Source organism: Microtus pennsylvanicus, chromosome 2, assembly GCF_037038515.1.
Source record: "Microtus pennsylvanicus isolate mMicPen1 chromosome 2, mMicPen1.hap1, whole genome shotgun sequence".
Classification (NCBI taxonomy): Eukaryota; Metazoa; Chordata; class Mammalia; order Rodentia; family Cricetidae; genus Microtus; species Microtus pennsylvanicus.
The window spans coordinates 136794072-136820104 of NC_134580.1; the positions used below are offsets into that span (position 1 = coordinate 136794072).

General features: G+C 43.5%; 1 protein-coding gene across 13 annotated transcripts in view; it reads right to left on the minus strand.

Moving 5' to 3' along the window:
• Positions 1-26033, minus strand: part of Ptprt (protein tyrosine phosphatase receptor type T) — a 1058455-nt gene that overhangs the window by 177505 nt on the left and 854917 nt on the right. For 7 of the 13 annotated variants that reach the window (XM_075962943.1, XM_075962942.1, XM_075962935.1 and 4 more), the window contains exons 13-14: positions 21746-21782; positions 8949-9005 (exon numbers count right to left, since the gene is read on the minus strand). In XM_075962943.1, the coding sequence (XP_075819058.1) occupies positions 8949-9005; positions 21746-21782 (94 nt within the window). The remainder of the gene's footprint in view (positions 1-8948; positions 9006-21745; positions 21783-26033) is intronic. The other 6 variants (XM_075962946.1, XM_075962941.1, XM_075962945.1 and 3 more) reach the window with 1 other exon arrangement.

The window sequence follows — 26033 nt, forward strand, 5'->3', positions numbered from 1 at the left end:
CTAGTGACACATGAAACTATACCAGTAAGGTAAGGGCCAGAGTCATGGAGTGGAGACTAGTTTAGGTCAAATGTCTAATTTAACAAACGAAGGTACACCAGAGGACAGACGGGTAGGTCACGGAGTTTCTTAGATATTGATGCTTGGTTGTGATATCTTCACAGTGGAGATCTCTCTGCTGTGAGGGCATAACACTTGAGGTTCAACCACAGACCACTGGCCCAAGCTCAAGGTCATGGTGTTGGCAAGCATATGAGCTTCCACGGCTGGGATAATAACTGGCAGCTTAAAACAACAGGTGTGAATCCTTACACTTCCAGAAGTCCACAATCAGCATGCTACCAGGGCCACATTTTCCAGCAACCAGGAAGAGCCTTCCTCATTTCTTCTCAGCTCCTGGTAGTCTTCAGTCCTGGCATTCCAAACTTTGAAGATAGATGATTCTAGCCTCTACCACTGCCATTGCCCCGTTCTGCCTGTGTGTGTCTTCATGTGATGCTCACCTCTTCTGTCATACTGGTTTAAGGTCCACTTTTTGACTTCATTTTAACTAATCACATTGTGGAGGCTTTTATTGCTAAATAAAAATATTCAGTCACTGGGGATTGCCACTTCAACATATCTTTTGGGAGACACTTGGACATACAACTTAGTTGAGTCATGATGCTACTAGCATCCCAGCAATGGGATGCAGAGAGGATGGGGATCTTAGAAATTCATTAAGTAAAGGTAAGGGCATGACCATGGCTGAGGTCATGGCCCACTGACAGCGTGCCAGAAGAGAATATGGGCCTTCAGGGTGGCCGACATGTCCTGGCTTCCTGCCTGAATAGCACTGCAGGGTACATTGGGGACCTATGCTCCCCAAAGCTCTTATTCAAATGCAAGTTCTTTTAATAAACAACTCTAGATAAATTGATTCTTCAAGGGATGGTTGTGCTACCTGACTCAGAGGGGCAGGAAGTGGGAAAGGAAGCAAAGAAAGATCTGCCCAGCTGGGGCAGCTTATCCAAACCATGCCTCTGCAACATGTAGTTTTCAGTAGGTATCAGAGGGCCTGGAACAGAGAGAAGGAACCCCAAAGGGAGGGAGAAATCTGTAGCTAGGATTAGAAGAAGCATGAGCAGGATCAGAGAGAGGAGCCAGAAAACATGCAGCATGGAATTCAGATTAGCTCAGCTAACCCAAGTGAGGTAATAAACCAGTGTGGAGCAGGGCAGCAATGGCTGAGATTCCAGCCAAATCCACTATGAACGTGTTTTCTTTTTTTCTGGCCTTTGAATCATGGCTTTTAAAAATGGAAACACTGAATCAGTGTGTTTCGGATTAAAACAGATCTATCCCCTTTCCCCAGAGGATGGGTGGGAATGTAAATCTTCTATTAGTAGAGGTGCTGGGCTGATGAGAGTAGAAGTGGCCTAGAGTTGTGACAATGGCTGATGCTGGTCACACTGACACACCAAGTCTCGCCCCATGACTCTGATCATGCATGGCTTCTTCTAAACCAGCCCCATGCAAAGCCAGGGCAGACATTAGGCTTAGCAAGATCACGCCCAGTCCGTATGGGAGGCTTTGTATACGGGGCCATGTAGAGTTCCTAGTAGGCTGAAATTTAGTGCCCAGAGATGCACAATGGTCCTTACAAAATTGGGAAAACCATGTCAGGTAAGATGTATAAAGCATCACCCTGCAGAAGGAGGAACAGGCAGTGTACTGTGTCTGGCGCATGCTCTCTCAGCATTAACCTCTTACCCCTTGATCTGCCAGTGCATACAGAAGGCTAAGAGCAAAACCACTCGCATATTTGCTGAAAACTAGGAAAAAGTTGACAGAACAAACCCAAGCAGCTCCAAGGCAAGCTCATGTTATGGGTTGTGCCAAGTTGAAGCGGAGCCCTCACTCTGGGCTGGAGGCAGCTGGCCATTTCCCATAGAATCAGTCAGAGATAACAGGATTTATAGAGCTCCTACAGGTTTAGAAAGCCAGACCACAGAAGGAGAGCATCCCAGCAAAGGAAGACATGAGGTGAGAAAGGCAAGTACTTATGTGATCAGGATGGAAGAGATAAAGAGGGCAGAAGAGGAAAGAAAGTCAGAGTGATTGAGAAGGTAGAGGCAAGCTGTCTGTCCACAGTGCAGGAGAAGCTTTGGGCATGTGTCAATCAGAATCAGACTCTTCTCTTTGAAGGATGACTCGGGCATCTGTGGGGAGACACGCAGAAAGAGGAGGAATGTGAAGCTGACCATACTAACTATGAAGCCATAGCAGTAAATTAAGTAAGACTTCAGTAGACCCGTGCACGAGCGCTGCACATAGAAGTGAAAGAGATCCGGAGCCATCTGAGAGGTAGCATGAGCCAAATGAGCTGGCAGATCATAGATCAAAGATTGCTCTGGAATATTAGTCAGACATGTGCTCCATCCGCTTATGCTGTGGAACATTTGCTTAATGATGCAAAGATGTGTTGTGTTCTTTTATGCTGCATTTGTTTAGCTCTGTGAAGCTGTGTTACTTTGCCTATCTAAAACTATTCCAATAAAGAGCTGAATGGCCTGTAGTTAGGCAGGAGAAAGGGTAGGCAGAGCCGGCAGGCAGAGGGAATAAATAGAAAGAATGAGAATCAGAAAGAGTGAGAAAAGGAGAGGAGGAGGATGTCAGGGGACAGCCACACAGACACACAGTCAGACATGGAATAAGAAGGAAAGATATACAGAAAGGAGAAAAGGAAAAGCCCAGAGGAAAAAGGTAGATGGGGTAATTTAAGAAAAACTGGTTAGAAATAAGCCAAGCTAAGGGAGGGCATTCGTTAGTAAGAATATGTCTCCATGTATTTATTTGGAAGCTGGGTGAAGGGGCCCCAAAAGAGCAAAATAACAGCTACAAAAGATGGAGAAGGAGAGAGGAGATGGATGGCACTGGGTGTCTGAATCTGAATTTGTTGGCGGTTTGGAGTACAAGACTATGGCTTGACTTCTGCTTGGCCTAAAGGAAATATCCCAGGAGTGAAATGGTGTCATGAAAACCTCAGCCATAGAAGTCGCTCAGCTAGATGCTGTTTTGAAGCCAGAATGAGCGTTTGAGTGCAACCGGAGAGAACCCTGTATGCCTTGTCTGGACAAATCTACCGATTCTGTTGAGAGGTTGGTAACAAAAAATGCAGCCCAAATGATGGACCAGCAGCTTCCTTTCTTGTCATACTTTGAATGGACCATGGATAAAGACAGAATCTGATTCAGTTTGTCGAGTGCTGGAGACACACGTGTGGCCTAAGAACAGCACCAAAGAAAGTCCTTCGCGCTCCCCATCCCTGACCCACTACCGGGGTGTCCGATCTTAAACTGCAGCCACAGTCCTGGTCTATGCTGATAGCAACTAAGAAACTGGTTTAACGGAGGGGTGTGAGGTCAACGGGATCTTCGTATTGTGCCTCCTTAGCTCTTTGCCCTCATCTCTTGCTTTGGGTTGTCACAGCAAGGCTGTGCAATTCGGTACAGACTTTTAGCTGTATCTCAGCTTCATTATGCACCAGAATTTATAAATTCTATCTGACTCTTCAGATGCCTCTAGCCTGCGGCCTTGATAGTTACCCCCTTCCTTCCTATTTTTCACTTGTCCCAGACACTATAGCTGTTGCCTGGCCACTGGAGAGCTTGACCTTTTGCGTGGTCCTTTCTGGGTCTCAGCTTCTTCATCTAGAAAATGGGTTTAGGTTTTAATAACAGTAATGGATGAGTAAGATAATGGAGACCGTCTCCCTTGTTCTCTCTACAGCTAGACAACGTTAGTATTTCTGTTTTGCAGATAAAGAAGTGGAGCAGCAGCTCTGGAGTCACATGGCCTTTGAGACACAGTCCTAAGGGACACTGCTGTAGGATCCCCAGGACTTGGCTCATCACAGGCGCTAAGACTGGCAGACAGTGTGGTTAGTAAACTTGGACTGCCTAGAGAGGCCCAGGCTTGAATCCTGGTGCCATCCTTTCCAAACTCTGTGCTTTATTTATTTGGTTACTTAAGCTTCAGATGCCTGCTCTGTAAAACCAGAGCTGCACCTGACTTGGTAGAGATTTGGGGACTTTTACATGAGCTATTAACAGAAACACCGAGCATTTTCCCATAACACATTGAAGCATGGAACAGACACTATTCATTTTACTGTTCTTTTTATCATACTGTCAGACTTCCTTGAAGCCATGTGGCCCCTGGAACAGCCACTTCTCTATGGCTGGTCTCCAAGGCTGAGATTTCCCCAGAGTCCGCCCTTCCTTTCCTCACCAAACACCATCCAGAATGGTGAGCATTCAGCATGCAGCTTCACCCAGGGCTGCCTCCAGCTCCTATTCTCATACCATCTGTTTGCTGCCACCAGCGGCACGAGCTGCATGGGTGAGCTGTCATGGCCTCCGGGTTTTCAAGGCTGTGGGGCCCAGTCAGTGACTTTGGGAGGTGGCTGTTATGTCTCATTGCCTTCGTTCTGCCCTCAGAGCCCTGTTCCAAAGTCCACAGCTCTTTGTACGTAGGCCTGTAATGTTCCTGAAACAACATTCTAAGGGCTCTGTCCGAGCACCTTCAAGGAGTATCATTAGAACCTGAATCTTGTCACAAAGCAAAGCCCCAGTGAGGAAACAATAGTAATGGCTTTAGCAAGAGATACACAGAAAAGAAATGGGTGCCAAGGAAGGTCTAACCAGCCATCACCTGCCAGTCTTGGTTAGGAGTACATTCATTTTTCCAGCTGCACCTCATCACCACTGAACCACCCAGACCCGAACTCAACTACATGACTTCTGACTTCATAAATGAGTAATCTGGGCTTTATAAAGTTGGGGTAATTTTCTCAGGGTCCCCCAGTTTCAATAAATATATTTTGGGCTTCAGGAGAAGGCTTGGGCTAAAGCCCTTCTTGTGGACAAATTAACAATGGGGCACTGAGCATGGTCAACTCAGTGAGAGGAAAATGTTATTGGAGATTGCCTTTAATCCCCCACTCTGGCCTCTGGCCAGACACTGCCCATCCTCAATTGGGTCTAGAGGCAGAGGTTTGGCTAGGAAAGAGAAGGGTGGAGACGAGGCATTCTTTCTGCACTGGTGGGGCTGGAGTAGACTGAGTTCCTACAGGGGAAATGTTAATTGACTGGTCAGTTGTCCACTGTAGCCTCAGGTCAGCCTTCTAGAGAAAAATGGGCAGTCTTGGCCAGGGAAGCTTTTGTCTCATTTTTCCCCAAGGAAACTTCTCAGCTCTCTACCTAATACAAAAATCCCCACATGCACACTGAACAACCAAACATAATGCCTAACATGGAGAAACACCCCCTGGGGTGTGACATAGAAGGGAGAGAATAATTCCAGAACCTGGACTCTGCTCATTTGCTCCTTTGCTCCCCAAGCAGGGACCAAGAAGATAAAGTCACATTTCCTCACATTTCCTCTGTACATTTGTACTGTGCCAAACGGTACTCACTGAGCCATGCACACGTATCATCCCACACTTGAAATGCGTTATTTTTATTTCAATTATTTTGAAATTTAAAATGGAGGCAATGAAGAGCATGTTTACTTGTTGCATATACTTTTTTGTATGTGTGTGTGGTGTATGTGATATGTGTGTAGCTGGTGGTGTCAGTGTGTGTACATGTGTGTGAAAAGATGGACTTATATGGTTTGTTTAATGTAAAGGCTGGAGGTTGATGTTGGTGCTCTCCTGAATCAGGGTTAATTTTATTGATAGATAGATAGATTTATTGATTGATTGATTTTTTTGAGACAAGGACTCTTTTGAATCTGAAGTTTCTAGATTCATCAAGTTTAGGTGGCCCTTGAGCCTCAGGGACCTACCTATCTCTGCCTCTTGCTGCTGAGATCATGGGAGTGAGCTCCTCCAACCAGGTTGTCATCTCAGTTCTGGGGACACAAACCCAGTTCTTAGGCTTTGATGGCAGACTCTTTACTGACTAAGCTGTCTCCCCTACCCTCAAGTTTTATTTCTTTAATATTGCTTTCATTTTAACTGTTTAAAACATATCATCTGAATTGACACACACTCTAAATGTAAAAAAAAAAATCAGATATCAGGCAGTACAAAAACAAGAATGTGAAATCTGTTCCACTTAAATAGTTTTGTAAAATATTGATTACTTATTAAATAGTATTTGGGGCATGTTAGATGAAATAGGTTATATTATTAAAATTAAATTCAAGTTTCTTTTATTTTCATAATGGGATTTCAAAATTTAGAAATTATATCCACCGATGAAATTATATTTCTATTGAACAGTGATGTGCTGGAGCTTTTAAAAAGCTATTTGTAGTGGGTTATTTTGCTCCTTAGGGGACATCTGAGAATGTCTGGATATATTAGGTTGTGACAATTGGGGCTGACATGCAAATGGCATCTCGTAGAGAACGGGGATTCTCTAAACATCCCACGGTACACAGGTTGGACTGCAGCCACTGAAAACAATCCAGGCCCAGATATCAGCTGTGCCAAGGTCAGATGCTTTGGTCTAGCGCAGGGATTCCTTGAAGGGAAGTCTCGCGGTTCAGGGACACCTCAAGAATTGGCTTGGCAGAGACTCTCAAGCAATGATAACACTAGTACTTTCTTTTTATTAACCCTGGCAGCAGGTATGACTAATCCCACTTCTCCACAGGAGGAGATCAAGTTCAACAAAGGAAAACTCAACTGGACCACCAGACCAGAAAGTGGCAGGGTTGAGAGCTGAAATCAGCCTCCACTCGCTGCCAAGGCTGGGCCATGCACGCTACATCCCACGTGGTTGTGCACAGCACCATGCTGGAGCTGCTGAGCACACAGCCACCTGAACTTACAGCCCAATAAACTCATCACTCAGACCAGGCAGTTATTATTTACATTAGCCATTATTTGCACCAGGGAAGGGGCATTAACAAAAGCACCATTTGAGAGGGACAGCCTGCTCTGAGGAAGAAAACAAAACCTCACAGGTGCCTCACCTATCAAAAGAAGTTGGGAAATGGGTGGGAAGAAATGGAGCCCGATAAAATAAACCTGTCAGAGGAGGACCATTCAGATGCCTCAGAAGGCAAAAAGTAAGAACAAATGTGCCCGAAATGGGATTGGCTCTGGTTAAAGAAAACATAATCTCACTGTTTGACTCGAATAGAGCCCAGAGAACAATGGCTAGCATAAATGGAATTGCTCATTCGCACTCCAGGGAGGCACTGTTTCTTCATAAATCCAGTTTGGGGACAGAGGCGAGAGTCTCTTTCCTCTCACTGTCTTTGCGCATGCTCTCGTGTGTGTATCTGTGACTTTGCCTCCCTTGAGGAAGGGTGAGGATGATGGGCATGTTTTGGAGAAGGATGGGAACTCCCATTTTGTGTTTAGGGCATTCTCCGAGGTTATTAAATTCAATCTTTAATGTGATAGTATGAAATAAACACGGTACTTGGTTCCCAGTGTAAAAATAAGCCTATCCATAGGCTAAGTTTCCATATCGAGGCGTGACTGAGTGTTGCCAAGGACACACTGGATTAGGGTGTTTAATGGGAATACAAATAGCAGGGCCGACACAGGACCACAGCAGACACTACTGAGGCTCCATTCAAAACGCCTTCATTTGATTGGTGTATCTACTCCCCAGCCACAGTAGATGATGACTCTAAATGGTTCATAGATACCTCCTCTCTAGAAGGCTGTGCACACTCATGACAGCCCATGGTGATTAACACATGGGCCCAACCTATGGCACAACCATATTCCAGAGACGCCTCATCTGACTAACACAGGCCACACTTTGTCCTTTGTCCTATCCTATATCTATCTCCTTTCTGTCTGAGCACACTTCTCAATGTACAGTCTGCACCGGAATCCCCATCACAGGGTCAGGTGATGTATCTGGGTTTGGGAAGGGGGTGGAGCCGATGAAAAGGCACGTGTCATCCTTCCCTATTACACTATTTCTCAGCACTATATGTGGAACAGTCAGTGATTGGGACAGGCGAGACCTTTAATAAAGACTGTGGGTAAATATGTGATGTGTCTCAGGAAGCTGTCCGTTTGTCAGAAGGGGATTCTTGAGGAAGAACAGGGATGGTTAGCAGGCTATCTGTCTTTTCCATGTTCTGAATGGGCATTGGCTTTTGATGTGAGGGCTTTGCATCTTTTGAATAATGGTATGTATTTATGTGAAATGAACTCTACCTATGCTGTGTTGAGGAAAATAGGTGGCTCTCATTTACAACCAAACAAATTCTCACACTAGGTTGGACACTTCTATTCCAGCTTCTTTGACATTTATTATCTCATTTAGTCTCAGACTGAAATTTCAGAGGACTCTGAATTTGTATAGTTCATAACGGCAACAGTGTCCCCAAAGAGACAAGCATTATTATTCCTTCCTAACAGAAAGGAAATGTGGGGCCAGTCACAACTAAAGGATGTATCAGGGCCAAGGGTAGAGCTGAGATTGTGGTCAAACCTATTCATTCCTTAAAAATGGCCTGCTATGTCAGCTCTCTTCTGCCCTCAGTTGTCAGGTCTTCCATGAAACACTTCCTTAGTTCCAGGTGTAGGTGTGTGTGTGTGTGTGTGTGTGTGTGTGTGTGTGTGTGTGTGAAGTATCTCATGCACCTCTCCTTAGCATTAGTGAGAACTGCACATTTACTTGTGCAATCTTTTCATCAACCAGCTAAGGCATCAGAACTTGTCCTTTTTGCTTGTTATTGTATTTTTCAATACTTAGAACAATGCCTGGTACACAGTAGGTAGAAAGAGTGAATGGGTGGACAGGGGGCTGTATGAATGGGTAGGTGGAGAGAACAGAATGGTGGTTGGGTGGATGGGCAGGTAGGTGGGTGGAGGATATGGTGATGGAACTGCCAACTTAACTCTGGTGCACCTGGCCTGGAGAACCCATGGAGCACGGGCCCTGGGCCATTCCCTCCCTCCTGCCCAGGGCTCTGGTGATCACCTGTGGTGAGAAGGCAGAGTGGAGTCCCCGGGGTCACCTGGGCGCTGCCCATTGGTGCTGACCACAAGGAAGCCAATCCCCAGGCAGCATGCAGAAGAGAAGGAGAGAAAGAAACACACATGAATACATGTGGTACAGTGAGCAAGACTGTAATTCTTCTGGCTCTGAAGAGCTTATACTAAACAACAAAAGAACATCACGCTTTACCAAAACAGGGGCCTGAATTAGATTTTTTAAAAATGACAAAAGAGTAAGAGTCACCATTTATCAAGCACGCATGACATGTCAGGTACTCTGCCAAGTACCTCACGTACAGTGTTCCCCAGAAATAGGACTGGAAAGGTCGGTGATAGTACAAACGAACCTGTCACTTCTCCAGCCAAAGTGCATCTCCCCCAGTCTTTCTAGTCTTTGCAAATGGTGCCTCCACCCACACAGCATCTCTGTGGAGAAACCAGGGTGACTACTCTCACCCTTATTATTAAGGTCATCTACCTTCTACCCTCCCCCCTTTTTTTTAACATGATATCCCATTTGTCATTGGTCGCCCGCTCTTCCTGATTTTGCTCTAAGGAAACTGGCCAAGATCTCTTCCCTCCAGCGTCAGTCCCTCTTTCTCCAGCCATCCTAAACTGCATTTGGATCATCTCAACAGCTTCAGATGGGCTCGCAGCTTCTGCTCTTCTTCCCCTCCTATTGAGCCTCTACCCTTTGAGTGCAACATCATTTTCCTCACTGTCTTCACAGGTAAACCCCTCGGCACAGCTCACAGACTATTGGTGATGAGTTTCCAGCTTTCTGGGCCGTGCTCATCTCTCTCCACTCCCATCACCCTACCCTCTGCCCTGTTGTCAACACATTCCCATGATGAACAGCCCCTGCTGTCTTGTCTCTAGACCATGCCTGGGCCAGCCACTCGTCTGGCATGTATTTCCTCCTGCCTCTTCCCCCAGCAGACAACTGCTAACCTTTGAGGAATCAGCTTGTCTCTTCCCTCAAGGGTCCTGCAGATGTGCCTCCTTGTCTTCCCGTAACTTCCTCCTAGTCCCTTCCTTTCTCATTGCAGCAACCTCCCCGTATTGTGAAAGGATGCTTTCTCCTTTACTCTGGAGTCTGCTTGAAGGTAGGTGATGTGTCTCACTGATTAATATGTTTCTGTAGCCCTCTACTGCATCTGGCACATAGTAGGTACTCAATATTTGTCAGGTAAATGAATAAATTAATGAAGAAGTCGTGACTCAAAAAATTTTACAACTTGGTCAAGGTTACAAAAATAGTAACTAGCAGAGGTTGCATTCAAAGCCCCGTTTGCCTAACTTTAATGTTCCTGTCTGCTCAAGTGTCTAGAGAAAGTGACACAAAAATCCTAGCAAGTGTTACACTCTCAGTCACAGACTACAAGGTTCCCAGGTCATTTATCAGCAAAACTGCACAAGTTCTTTATTCAAAATGTTGAGAGTGATAATGTGTGTGTGTCCCAGATGAAGTGATAAACAAAAAATACATTATTTCCAAGATGATACAAGAGGCAACCTTGACCAACAGCCAATTGGCAGCTATAAAACCGCCCATGTGTATTGATCATAACTCTCTGTTCTGAAAGACGTGAAGCTTTGTCCATTCCAAAGAATTTTCTAAGTCAGTGGTGCGCTTGTGACCCAAGTCTGGTACCTACGCTATTTCCTGTGTGGGTATATGGCAAAAAATGGCTCTCAGATCTTTCAGTGGTTCAGGAAGAATATGACTAATATTTTGCACTATGCCGTACTAAGTAGCTTTAACTGCCAAAGTGTCATAACCTGGAGGCAGCGGAGAAGGGAATCTGAGTTGAGTGCTCGTTCAGATTTGAACAGCCTGTGAGCATCTCTCTGAGGTTTGTCTTGGCTGTGATAGATGCAGAAGGGCTCCGCCCTCTGTGGGAAGCATCACTCTCTAGGCAGGTGGTTCTGGACTGCACCAGAATGCCTGCTGAGCGTGAGCCTGTGAGTCTGCTGGCAGGCAGTGTTCTTCTGTGGTTTCTGCTTCAAGCTCCTGCTTCGGCTTTCCACGGTGATGGACTATAACCAATAAGGTAAAACAAACTCCTGCCCCAGCTTGCTTTTGGCCAGAGTGTTTTATCACAGGAAGGAGGTGAAACTGCAACATGTATGAGAATTATATACATTAGAACTTTTCATTCTCAGAGTTGTATTTTAAGACAAATGTCCTCCTATGTATTTCTATAATTGCTTTTGTGCTGTGGTGACAAAGCCGATAGGTAGGAGAAAGACCTTGAGGCCTACAAATTGAAGTTATTCACTACCTTGTTTTTTATAGGAAAGTTTGCTAACCCCTGTTCTAAGCGGTTATTTTCTATTAGTCTGTTTTCCTCCAGGCCCTATGAGGCAGGTGAGACAAGTACTGTTGACCTCACAAGTCAGAAGAAGAAACAAACGGCAGAGGGAGGACAAGACTCATACTACTACACGGCCTCCTTCAGCAGCATCTTAAGTGTCCTCTCTGCAGCCTGGTTCCTACCTCAGTTCATCTTCCCCATCCCCTGTCAGGGCTGCATCTTCCCCATCCCCTGTCAGGGCTGCAGCTAGGGTACCCTCCTGAAAAAGAAGTCTGCTTAAGCATTCCCAGCCATAACTCTCACTGGAGAAAGAGAGAGAGAGAGAGAGAGAGAGAGAGAGAGAGAGAGAGAGAGAGAGAGAGAGAGAGAGAGAGAGAGAGAGAGAAGAGAATGAGAATCATGGGCTATATTTAGTGCTGAGTGGCTTTGCATAGTACTTCTCTTTCTCTTTTTAAATATTTATTTTTATTATTTTCACTACACGCTTATGTGGGAAGTACGTGTTCACCAGTTGTAGGGCCCTGGTCTGCCCTTGTTCCTGGGGTGCATCTCGAGGACAGTTTCTGGTCAGCTGACAAAGCATTCTGTTTGTTCCTGTACTTTCCCTTCCCTGCCTGGTGATTAGCTGTAGGGCATTGACTCCAGTGTTAGTATGATAATTTCCCACCTGCCTGGGCGGAGGTCCTTGTGCAGCAGTTAGGTAGATAAGGACTTCCCCAAGTCTGAATAAACAGCATTCGGTGGATCTTTTTTCGAATGACCCAGGTCTCTTTGTGTGTTTTTTCAATCTCCAGGCCCTTGCCGGACTCGCGGACTCGCGTATGGCACAGTGGCGCGTGAACTGTACCGAGGGTGTAACACAGCATCGGGTGTTACAACCAATACCCTTGGGGCCAGAGGCATCAGATTCCCTTGGTTCTGGAGTTGAAAGCAGTTGTGAGTGGCCTGATGTGAATGCTGGGACTCAGTAAGAGGACAGTGGTCTTGTCTAACCACTGAGACACCTCTCCAACCCCAGTACCTTTTCCCTCAGGACCGCTCCTAACTCCCATGACATGGCATGCTGAACATCCCGTCCTCTGAGGATTCACGTATCTACTTCTTTGACTTGGAAACCTTCTTTCTAACCCTAATACCATCCTCTGTGTTCATTTTTACTTTCGCTTCAAAGCTTGGCTTTGTGCCCACACACTCCGAGAAAGCCTGTACTATTTTTTTCTTTGGTTAGTTTTGAATTTCCCTTACTGCTCCAATGGCATCCCCAGCAAACAGTCATTTTAGACTTCCTACGCTATATTGGTATATGTGTGTTAGCTCTGCCAGTGCCTACCATTTGCTGAGTGTGTATTATAAGCCGGCTACCACACAGAGTACTTGGTATGCACTACTTTGCTAGGTTCTTATATTAGGTCAGGGAAATAAGCGGCATTGCTGTTGTCAGTCCGGGGATGCCGGCATTGAGATGCAAAGCAGTTAAACACCTTTGCTGGCCTAGAATCCAATCCTGTGCAAACCCAAAGATGAACTTCGCCACCTCTAGAGAATAAGGGGCCACATATCAATATGAAATTTCACTTAATAAACAAGCAATAAAAGCTAACTGGGTACATAAAACTCTGGCTCGGTATTTTTCATTTACCAGGCATGTCACTTGGAAAATTGTAGGTACTTCGAAGTCAGGCTCTTTGCCCAAACCATGCAGGTAATAATAGGTATCTTGTAAAATGAGTTTAAGGAGGGCAGCACAAGTCTTCATTTAGCCAGCAGAGCCTGGCGGAGGCCCCCTTGCTTTACCTTCCAGGGATACTAATCTGGCATGATGCTCTGCTAGCAGGTATAAGGACCCAGGGAGAGACAGAGGCTCTTCTGGTGAGTGAGAAGCAGAGGTAAGGTGTGGATTATAGATCTTAGAGAACAGGGAAATGGAAATAGGAGTAGGACCCACACACGGAACTGGAAATACACTTCACCAGTGCCATTTCTCTTCTGAGATGCACAGAAGAGACCAAGTCACCTGGAAGTTAGTCTCTATCATGTCCTCTTGTCAAGGACATGGAGTGGAAACAACATTAGTCATGTCTGAGTAAGATATTTAAGCTGCTGAGATTTGGCTGTAACTTGTTATTGCAGCAAAGCTAATCCTATCCTGACTAACCCATTTGAAGAGGAGGTGGCATGGTCTTCCTTCTCCTGCACCACCTAATTTTTCAAAGACCAGAGGGTTTGTGATTTATGTCTCTTTGCACAGAATTTGTTTGGCATATTTATAGACTTAAGCAAACATGATAAAAACAAAACCTTGAGACTGTAAATAAAAAGAAGGCTAGAATGTGGAAGCCTCTGACATTTTCTTTTCAAAGCAATGAATGTCAAGTATAGAGAGATACTACTGGGCTACAGCTGGCCCTAGAGAAGACAAGCTTGAAGACAAACTAATTTTTCAGTTTTGGTATGGAAGTGAAGAGAGCTAAGAGCTCCTCAAGCCTCCTCAGTTTCTGCTCCAGATTTTAGATCTTAACTTAAATACCCCCGAAGAGATACAATGCCTGTTACAACCTGAAAGCACACATACCAATCATCAGTAGGAAAAGGATATGGAGAAGGGTTAACGAATAGAAGCTAAACAATCCTACTGGTGGTTCATGGAATATCTTATGATAGAGAAAAAAAGTCATTAGTGATATGGAGTCATCTCTGAGCAGCATTCCTGGAGACCCGGAGGTTTTATTCTCCTGAGCTTACATGGGTCCATTTCTTGAGTGGAGATAATAACGATGGCCAACATTTATTTAGCAGCTGATGAAGGCCATGCCTTATTTCTTTAAGCACAGTGTAACCTCTCATCACCACATCTCTACACAGAGTCCTATGACTGACTGCCATGTAGCTAACGCCCTCACCTGGACGGTTTCCTCCTGGAGGGAGGCGAGTTAACACTCAGGGAGTAAATGAAAATTATAAATCTTAGGAAGCTCCTGAAACAAGATCCACAGGGCCGCCCCCAAGATGACATGAGCTGTGCCAATTGCTGGGGAGAGGAGATTCTGACCAGCAGAGCTGTGCACAGGTCACACAGACAGCTCCAGGGACACAGTGTTCATGAGCTTTCATCCATGCTAGGGGGAGGCTTTTCCGGGAGGCAGCTGCTTTTGACCCTCCCCTACTTCCGTTGGTTACCGCAAAAATCCCACTGACTCTCTAAGCTAGATTTGTGTTGCACCATTTCTTTGAGCTGCCATTGGTACCCTATCTGAGATGAACAGATGTTGGCTCACATCTCACTAAGAAAAGTCTCGTAATACTAGAGCACATAGGTATTTAAATTTTGGGATCCCTCCCCCCATTTGAGAGCCCACTGATGGGGTTTAAATTCTTTTAATTTTTAACCTGCATCTTTAGCCTATTCCAAATTTCCCCATCCTTCCCTCCTAGGTCTCATTTTCCCTTTAAGAGGCTAAGTTCTTTGGAAGCACAGATGTGAGCTACAGCCAACCCAGGTATCTCATGTCTTCAGGAATGTACTTGGAGGACAAGAATCTGTGTTGACTTTAGTTTTCCTAGCCTCTGTTGAACCAGCTTTGGCCTCCTTGAGTGGGGTGCGGGGGAGGTGTGTATGGAAGAATACAATTTGCACTTGTCTAGGGTGGAAGAGGCCAGGAAAACACAAACAAGACCAGAAATATATGCCAGCTGTTGCATCAAGAAAAATATTAAAGAAAGGGTTAGGATTTTTCAAGACCTTAAGGTTATTTTATGGCGTCCATTATGTTGTAATCTTTCATCTTCTCATACAACCCTCAGAAAAGCTATATTATTCCATTGGCATTTTAGAATAGAGATGGAAACAGGGCAGAATAAGGGGTGGTAAAGGTCAAAGGGACTTTGTTTTATTACACAACTCCAAGCCCAGAATATTCATCTGCTAGTCTCAGCTAGGGAAGAACAGCAGCACTATGTCTCAACCCTCCAAACTCACGCCTCCAGCTCCTTCTCCCACAGTTTGAAAGAGTTCAAAAGACTGGACAACAGTCAGGATTTTCTCACTGGACTATGTTTTTCTCTCACAATAGATATTTCATTATGTCCCTGTTCAGCTACCATAGCTAGGCTTGGATGTGCTGTGTTCTTGGGACTCTTCTGATACTGCTGAGCAGGTTTGGAGGAAAGAACAGTGCCTGGACATGGATATGTATACGTGTATATGTAAAATGTCTGGGTAAGGTTTTTATCTGAGCAAATGATCTTTAGATGGTGCAAAGGGCAACATCATCTCTGTACACTTTCAGCTTCTCCACCTTGATTCTAATCTGAGTCCCTCTGACACATGGCAGAAGGATATAATTGCATGTGAAATGTCTAGGGTGTAGTCTATGGCCTTCTACAGAGATCCAAGATCTATAAAGACCTGTACAGTCAAAGGAAGGGTGGAAGCTCCTTGTCTAATCTATCATACGCTTGGGTGAGTGACAGAAAGAGTTAATGATATCTGCTTTCAAAGTGATGCGCTAGCCTCGGACATGGTAAGTGACTTGTCCCAGGCCAAGCCACTGAACTTGGAGACAGGATTTGAAGCCAGGTGTCTGAGTCTCACGATTTCAAGCAAACTCTCCAGGATATGCAAGAAAACCTTTCAAGTAGAATTGGGCCAGTGCAGCTGGCAGTTGCCTACATAGAGAAGACGATTTTTACATCGCTCTTGGATTGTTGTATCACACGTGGCCTGTTCTTCTGTGGATAAGGAAGCCATGAACACATCATCCTCCTGTCCCCAGTCTTAGCATCTGCACAATGAGGGGCATCTCTTTAAAGAAGGGCTATTGATTGTCCCTGTCAGTTCCTGTAGGAGTGAGGATCCATTATGGAGAGAGGAGAGAGAAACGCTGGGTAAAATGGCTCACTTCAGGCTCAGACTTGCCAAAAGATGGCACATTTACAAAAGGCCATTGTCCATGCCTCTTGCCTGTTGTCGCTGGACAAAGGGTTTAGTCCATCCTTAATGGACAAGACAGAGCTGTTGGTGCCACTGGCCCTGTGTCTCATGCTTCATTATTCTGAGACTTCACTCTCAGCACCTACTCCAAGGGGGCTGCTTTAATGGGATTGTTAGAGTGTTTACTAGATTAAAACTGTGGCTGTCTTTTGCAAAGCAACTCTGCAAATGGCTTTATGGGTTTCCGGATTTATTTTGTCTCAATGACTCGGCTCAGTTTGCAAATCAAATCAAGGCTGATTTTTCTAACTGCCACTCCTGCGCACCCAGCAGGAGTCTGTGAAGCCAGCTGCATTCTCCTCGAGGCTGGGGACAGCAGTGGGGTTGCTATTGCCTGCCGGTGGCTAGTGTGGCTACAGCCAAGTGCCAGAAGACCAGCGACTGTGTTTCTGCTTGACCCTATTTGTTCAAGAGATCAGGAGGACAGGTCAGAGGAAGTCATTTTATTTCTAAAAGGAGAAAAGAAGACAAGATTATGTGACCTCAAGGATTGATCAGCAGGAATTAGAAGAACCTAATGCACAGGGCTCTTTCCAATGAAGGGTCAAGGAACTCCTGGCAACTGGAGTGTCCAAAGTAAAAAGAGCTCCCTGAGGGAGTTGTGAAATTCTTGTCTATATGAACCACAAGAAGAGAATGGCATGCTATTTTGTTAGTGAGGATTGTAGATCACACATTTTTTCCTCTATTTTACCTGACTTTTATCTTCTGAGAGCACAGTCCTAATATATAATTTACTCTTAGAAAAAAGTGGGCAAGGAAAAATAATAACCTAGGATCCCTCTACCCATTAATAAGTTAAATAATAAAATTAATAATCTAGGATCAGCTGTCTATTGATCCATTCATTCACAGAAACATCTATCCATCTATCTGTCAACTGATCAGACAAAGCATCCTTGTATTTGTTAAACAAATATTGTTGAACATCAGTGTGTGCTAAGATCTGGGGACACGGTGATCATCAAAACAGACATGTCTGTTATTTGGCATCCATTAGGATGGTAAATATTAAACATACAGACAAGGGCATGCATGTTTGCAAGTTGTACCTGCAAATCACAATCAAAGTGGAAATCTTGGGAATGTATGCTACTTTGGTAGATAGGATGGTCTCTCTAGCAAGTAAGATTCAAGCTGCAACTTAAAAGATGTCTATATGTTAAGCTGAAACATATGGTTGCTCATGATGAACAAAGGCCCTGAGGTTGGGAGCAACTTCAAGAAAGTTCAAGAGTTAAATGAGAAACTTTAGAGACAGCTCAATTGGTAATGTCTGTGTCCTGCAAGCAGGAAGTCCTGAGATCATATCCCTATAATCTATTATAAAAAGCTATGTCCAGTGATGTGCACATGTCATCCCAGTGATGCTGATGTGGAAGATGCACATAGGTAGACCATTAAATAATTGTGGGAAAGCTAGCCTGGACTATATGAAAAGCTTCCAGGCCAATGAGAGGCCGTGTCTCAAACAAAAGGTGAAAGGGATTTGAGATGCGGCCCTCTAAGCTGTTCTCTGATGCTCACACATGTATCATGCACACGTGTTCTCCCCCATAAAGAAATAAGTAGTGCTTAGAAAAACTAGGAAGACTCAGTGGATAAAGCAGCTTGCTTGACTATTTGTTATTAGGCTAAACAACTTGAGTTTGATTCCCAAAATCCACGTGTTAGATGGAGAGCTTCTTCAAGTAGTCCTCTGATCATCATATGGGTTCTGTGACACATATTAGCCCTACATTACAAACCACAAAAGTCAATCAATCAATCAATCAATCAAATGTAATTCTAAAAAATAATTGAACATACAAGTGAAGAAATACATTCTGATTACTCACCCTATCCTTTCTTATCTCCCTCCCATCTCAACCCCCTTCTCCAATGAGTTCCCTTCCAGGCTTCATGCTATTTGGGTTGATTTTATGACCCATTCAGTTTTATCAGGGCCATGTGTGTGTTCATGGGATTGGAACTGTCCATTGGAGTCTGGTGGTGTCACAAAGGGCTACACAATTAAAGGCAATATCCCTCCTTCCCCTTAACTTATCAGTAGCAACAAACAGTCCTGCAGTGAGAGTTAGCTACCCACCATCCTCCTCCATCCATGCCTGATTCTTGACAGGTCCATTCCTGTGCAGACCCAGTGAAAACACAAGCATTTGCTGTGGTTTCCTGATTGTAACGACTGTCTCTTGCCCAGATTGCGTGTCACAGCCCTTCTCCCCATCCTTGAGCTCTTACATCCTTTCCACCCCTTCTTCTACACTAAAACCTCCTCTGCAACACTGCTTTTGAGCATGTGAGGCTTTCATTTCCCATATACTGTTCAAGTTGACCCCATTCCCAAGCTCCCAAAGATGAGCTCTGTCTAACAAGATACCATCAACGTGATGGTATGATGTATCCAGGAGTCTTGTTGAAGTTAGAGGCAGTAGAAAGAGACTTTTGATTTGGCACCCAGTTCCTCATTTCAGGCTGGTGTAGCATCAGGATGTGACTAAGAGCTTAAAACCAGAACTTTCTCCCAAGTCTAGTCTAAGGTTCACCTTTGTTACTTACTCTATAACTACCTGAGAGACTGTGGTGGAAGAAGGAGCCAAAGTCTGATGGAAGCTAGGGTGTCTTCTTACTATGAGCTAAGACAACTTCAGAGACATCTGTATTCACTGTAGATCTATCTTAGTTTGACCGGCTCATCCCATTCCATTCTTTTTTACCAATTACAGATTTCTTTTGAGAGCTCTCCCTGAATAGGGCATTAGAACATGTCTCTAAATTCTTGCCTTGGGTTCGGCTTCTAGAGATCACGGGGAGACACAAATTAGAATTACTGAGTATATAATGTAGCAGGTAATGGTTTTAGGGTCAATTCAGATTGACCCCAAATGAATAGTTAGGGCTGAAATACATGATAATTGTCTGGCGGATTCATATAGATGCCCATGGACAACAGCTAGAGAACCCAAGGTCATGAACAAGACAGCAGCAAGTTACTTTATCACCAGAGTGCTGGCCTGTGTCTGGCATGTGATTTTCTTCCAGATACGCAAAGCCTGTCAGCAGAACCCCAAGAAAGGTTATCAAAATGGCTGAAGGGTTGTGATTCTTAGAGATAGTGATGATATCTTTCTAGGACTTTATAATTGCCAGATTCCTGGGGAATGCCCAGGATCAAGTCCCCCTCCCACTGAAAAAAAAATATTTACAGCAAAATTCCACCAAAAAGAAATTTCACATACATAGTAGAAAAGGAATGAGAGGAGTCATGTATCTTTCTCATTTCAGTGCCTTATGGGTAATATGTGGATTAGGGCAGCATTTGCTTTTGATTGACCCCAGGATGTTCCAAGTGTTGTAACTGACATGAAATAGACCCAGCATGAATCTCCTTCCCTTAACCCTACTGTTGTATTTCTCAAGAATCCTTTTCCTCTAAGGCTGTATTGATAAGAGATGGCTCCCTGGGCAATGACAGGATTCTGTGTTAGGTAGTTCTCTACCCTCCTCCCAAGTGGTAATGGCATCTCTGGGAAGAAACTGTTGAATCTCAATGTACTACAGAAACAGGATGAAGATGCTGGAAATGCCCCTAAAAGCATTGTCTGGGCTTAATGAGCTAGGGATTCCTACACTCATTCATGCATCCCTACAATTTCACACACTCACCCCTTTACCTGTGCTACTAAAGAAAGCTAGCCTAAGGTCTCTATAGAGGAGACACATGCCATGGAGAGACAGACAGCCTGTCTGCTCTAGTTCTTCTAATATCATTGCCATTCTCCATCTGCCGAGTAACGTGTCTTTGGAGAAGCCAGTGGAGTAGCCTTCTATACATCACAGGACTATGGCCCTGAGACCGGTGGGAAAATACAGTCTTATATATTGTACCATTGTCCTTCTATGTACCCATTGCCTCTCAAGTCACATGCTCCCGATTCTCAGGTTAAACAGACCTAGTAAAGAAGTCTTTGAAGGAACCAAGGTCTCAGTGTTCCCTAGAACCCACAGCAGGGAGAGGAATCATCTTGGACTCTTCCTTGTGTAGAGTGAGAAAAAAATGGGAAGCCATGGGGCATTACCATTGAAAAGTTTTCTCTCTCCTCTTGGACTACCTATTTAAGTGGGATTATGTAGACACCCAGCTTCCTGATTTCTGTCTAGAGCCCAGTGCTACCCAATTGATGATGTCCTTCCTTCTACAGTATCTGTTTTCTTCAGTGGCAAAGCCTGCCAAGGCCTGTGATTTGTGTCACTTTTGTCTACAGGCCATCAATTCTCCCTGCCTCAAGAAGACTATTTTATCTCTTTCCACAGAGTCATTTGAGTTCCTCAGAGGGAACAAGTTAGGGACATGCCAGCTCAGTGACTTCTTATCACCAAGAGTCACAATGTTCCATCTTCTTCCTGTATCATCCATTTGCTGCCTACATATGCAGCTGAATTCTTAGAATTTGGAAAACTTCTAAGAGACCTTGGAGCATGCTTTGATAGCTAGATATCTACCCCACCCATTTCTTTCTTTCTCTATGTCCTCTTTCTCACTCACCGTCTCTCCTCTTCTACCTGTATGTATGTGACTCCTCTGTTCATACACATGTGCACATATTCAAATATAAACTTGAGTCATTGCCTGTGTCTGTTATATCTATGATGACACGTAGAACTATATTTATATATTTTCTACCCTTGGAAGTAAAGTGTGAAATTGTGTATGTCTTGAATAAACGCAGAGCACAGAGCCCAATTTTGTTTCATGAGCATTGGTGGGGGAAGTTCTTGTTGAAAATATCAATTCTGTAAGAAAAAAGATAAACCTGATTTCTAACCATTCAACCTTGTAATAGGTTAAATGATAACAAACCATTCATTGATTTTGTTTTTTTTTAAAAAAAAAAAGTAATAAAGAGAAACATGTACCAATTGAAAGAGCCAGGCAATTCAATTATAATTAGGAAAACAAAAGTGATGAGCCTGAACAATGGTGCCTCCGTGTTTTGGGGGATAAGTGTTGAAATGTGAAGGACACAACAATGCTGTGTCTGCTTCCTCATTTTAAAGGCACCAATACTAATCACCTCATACTTGAAAGCCGTGCACCAACTGGATAAAGTACAATGCCTCAACTACTGGTCTAATAGACAAGCTTAAAGAAAAATAGCCCACAAATGTAGACACAAATACAATGGATGTATACATGTATACATACAGAATACAATTTAGAAATATTTTACATTCATTGTAAAATCTATCCATCCATCCAATAAATATGTTTGGAGCTCTTAATATGCTTTAAGCTCTATGATATGAACATATTTTTTGGAGATACATGGTGTTGGTGAAAACGACCCCCCCAAATAATTCTTTCCCTTTAGTTTTAGAGACTGTTGCTTAAACTTCCCTTGTGGGAACAAAAGGAGCAGTGCTTGTATTGCTGAAGAACAGCTATAGTCAGACAAGGACAGCTCAACGTACCTTTTGTAGCCAGACGCACACAGTTGATTTTTGTCTCCTGGAAACAACAAAAAGAATGAGACAGTAGTTAATTAATTGTTGATTATATAAGGATTATTCTATAAAAACAGTTGGGATTTGTACATATGCATATGTATGTACATGTATTTAATTATAATTTAAAATTTATCCTTTCCATTTCTCCCCTATTGGGATCACCTTTTAATCTCAGCCTTATTTCCTCTCAGGCTTAGAACATATGCTGTTTTGTTTGTTTCATGGCACCTACTACCTTATCAACCTTTTCACCAGACAGAACTACTTCGTAAGTATTCCAACACCCAAAAAATTTAGCAGTGTTCAGTGGTTATATGATAGTGCACAGGGTGCTTTTTTCCTCAGGTATGAATTAGCATAAGGAACAGCCTTCCTTGGGAAACTTTGTTATGAGCAGCAATATGTCTACCTGGACAGACTGAATGAACACTTGATAAAAGTCAAGGCTGTGTAAGATGTGTTATGAATCAAAAAAGTTTACGTTACAGAAAGATGATTTGATCCTGAGATTTTTCATGCTTTTCATAGTCCTTTAACTAAAATTCTCTCTCTCTCTCTCTCTCTCTCTCTCTCTCTCTCTCTCTCTCTCTCTCTCTCTGTGTGTGTGTGTGTGTGTGTATGTGTGTTTGTGTGTGTGTGTCTTGGGTCTTTGTCCCCCTTTCCATATGTGTGCGTGCATGTGCCTGTCTGTCTATCTGTGTGCCTATTAGTCTTTATATACAATCTTTACTTGGTGAACCGTTAGCTGTTTCCCAAGAGAAAAGGTCCCATAAATCTGTGACATTGCCAGCGTACTGTGGAGTTTCAGCAAAATGTGCTCATAAGGACAATCATCTTGGCCCTTCTTTATCAGAACTCATTTGCCAGGATGTCCTGGAACCAGTAGAAATCCCATTGGACTAAATTATAGTGCGAAGGTAATGCAGCAAAGAAAGAAAAAAGAGGGACTGCAAAGGTGTGAGGTGCCAAAGCAATATCTGTCAAGAGCCCAGAGCTTATTATAGGACCCATACCGTCTTGAAGGTATTTGGGTCCATCGGGTTAGAAAGATTGCATTGCAGTAATAAACCCCAGACTTCCATGGATAGAAACACCAAAGGCTTATTTGCTACTCAGACTACCAGGCCCACATAGGTATATGGCTGGGTCTGAGGGATGGGGGTGGGGTGGCATGTAAATCACTTATTTACTCTGAGAGATAAACATAACTGCTCAATTCATTTTATCCCAAAGGAAACAAATGGAGAAAAGGCAAACTCTAGAAATCAAAAGCTTTATGTCGGAAGTGACACTCTCAATCTACTCCTGCTTCATTGGCCAGAGCTAATCATAAGGCCACACCCAGTGTCAGTGTGGAAGGGAAATGGAATCTTCCACATCTTACACCCAGGAGCAGAGAAGAAATGACAATGTTGCTGGCCCAGACTGTTCCGTCTATGCGTGCCCCTGAGTGCTATAACTGGTGTTTTTCACTAGATTGGGTACAACTCCCAGTAAGTAAGTTCTGCTTTCCCCACTCTAGCTCCTGGCTGCGCAGAGTGTTTATCTCTGCTTACAGAGGAAAAGGATGGGACACCGAAAGATAGGTGTCAGATCAAAATGTTCTTTGTCAGCAAGTGGGAGATGGCTGAAGGGGAAGGGAGAGGCAAGGAGGGGAGCAGAGAAAAATGTAGACCTCAATAAAAATCAATAATAATTAATTAAAAGGTAAGAGTTCAAGTCTTCTGAGCACCTTTGCTACTCATTCTGGGACAACTTCTCTTTTGTGTCTCTTGGTGTGCAATGATGAGAACAGGAGGGCACAATCTTTCTTAGGCCTTGTCCACAGATATCATTCTCTAGACTAGAGTTATTTTAATTACTAATAGTGAGCTTCTAGTAACATAGCCAAAGTATGGAATCATATTTACCACTGTGGGTTCTATCTTCTTTGATATGATTCTAATAACCTCTCCTATTTGTTTCACTTACAAATTTTTAGAAAGCATTTTTTCTAACGTTTCATTCAAATTATTGGCCAGTGTAAGCAGGAGAATGCCCATGGTAGAGCTCCGGGACAGACACTACAAGCTCCTATCCTGACTGACATTCGCTTGTACAGCAGAGTCTTTCAGTTAGCCAGTTACCAGTTCCTCTGACTGCTCAAGCCCGAGTTCTTAAGTAACTCAAGGGCTCATCCTTCTGCACAGCAGAGGCTCGAGACGATGGTCAAGGTCATTGTAAATAGAGCTCCTCCGCCTACTGCATTTGCCTAACCCATCATTCTGAGGTGCCTCTTAAAGAAAGCAGGTTGGGTTGGCCCAACTTGTTCTTTGGAATGAGCATTTCTTTTTCCATTATGAAAATGTCCCTGCAAAAACACTGTGTATTTTATAAGATGAAAACCATAAATGTTAAACAGTTCAGCAAATTATGGTTCAAACATTCGACAGATTCCATTTAGGATTACACAGGAAAACTTAACCTTGTTATATTTCAAATAAAAGGTTACCTTTAATTAAAGAATATATCCAGAAGACAGAAAGAAAAATGACCAAAAAGACATGTAAAAAATAGGACTGATATTCCAAAGGCTAAAGTCACAGATAAGTTGAAATGTGTACATGATGTTAAATGGACAAACTAATAGTTTGCTTTTCATATTTGGAGAGAGAGGAAGTCCTTAAATTGCCACTGTTTTTCAGCTCTGTGCTTAGTTTAAAGGGCCTGATATAGTTTGAGAAAATTTGACCCTCAGAAAACTGAAACCCTTCAAATGGTGGTGTCACACTGACCATCGCTGGGCAACTGGAAAGAGGGAGAGGTGTAAGCTATGAGTCAGGGGCTCATCAACTTAATATCAGTGCAAAGGAAAAGGAGTTGGAAAACACTGTGTGAGAAAACGTGCCATTTTATTCATGGCAGTTGCGAATAACAGTGGGTAAAGGCTGGATGAAGCCATGACTGTTGGAGTAATTTGAAAATATAGCCATTCTTTGGTACCCAAGATAGAACCCCCATGGAAACAAACCCCACAGATGTTCAAGTTCCTTAAGTGTGTCCTCCAAACCCACGACTCTGCATTAGTGAACACAGGCAGAAGACTGACTACATTTAACTTTAAAGAGATTCAATCCAATCTTTCTGATCTAAGAAGCTGCTCTCACAGAATACCTTTGAACATAGAAAATGGCTTTCTGACAAAACATGTTGGATCCAGAGTGAAAACTAAGAAAGACATGTTTGTCTAACTATACAAGAACTATGAAGGAAGTGGTGGCACATTAACACAGCAGAACATGAAGACCTTTTTACAGCTAAAGTGATTGTGAGGGCCATGTAACTACATAGAACTGTAAGCATATTAAATATTAAGTGAGGGACTGGAGTGATGGCTCAGTGCTTTAAAGTACCTGCTGCCCTTGCAGAGGATCTAGAGAAAGTTCCCAGCATCCTCATAGGAGCTCACAATGACCTTAACTCAAGTACCATGGGATCCAGTGCTCTCTTCTGGTTACAAAGGGTGCCAGGCATACATGTGGTGCACATACACACATGCATGCAAAACATTCATACACACAAAATAAAAATTTAACAAGAAAATATTAAACGAATAAGCAAAACAATATTGTTGCTCTAACTAATGGGTAATTCTAAGCATGAAGAGAGGTCCTGAAGGGCATGTAATTGTTGCACTGTTAATTAGATATGACATACAAAAATACATCTTAAATACATATCTTAAAAATAATCTGACAAATTTTTCAAAGGTAGGATAAATTTATGACAAGCATCCAAGTCTTAAGAAGACCCAGTGCCACCAACATCTCAGATGTCTCTTCCAGGCTCATTCTCAGCACTTCCTTTCTTCAAAAGGATAGATTAACCTGCCATCTGTGGGAATTTTATAAAATGTGTGTCCACATGACTGGAACTCTTGGGTAGCTACAAGGGTTTATTCCATCACCTACTCTTGCTCCCTGTATCACTTGTGAGACTTCCTAACTTGACGTAGAATCGTCTGCCCCTTCATGACTTCAAGCCTGAAAACCACGTTGTTTCCTAACACCACACTTTCAACTCCACACTTGGCTAAGTCTGTTTTCTACAAGGCAGAGTGCATGTCTGGGTGCATTAAGTCTTCCTGACATTCACAAACACGAAGCTGACATGTTCACTTTTTCCTACGTTCCTGACAGCTCTAATTCCATAAGCAATTTGTCTTGGTTGGTTAGAATTAGGTAAGGAATCACAAAGCCCTGAGTCACTCCCT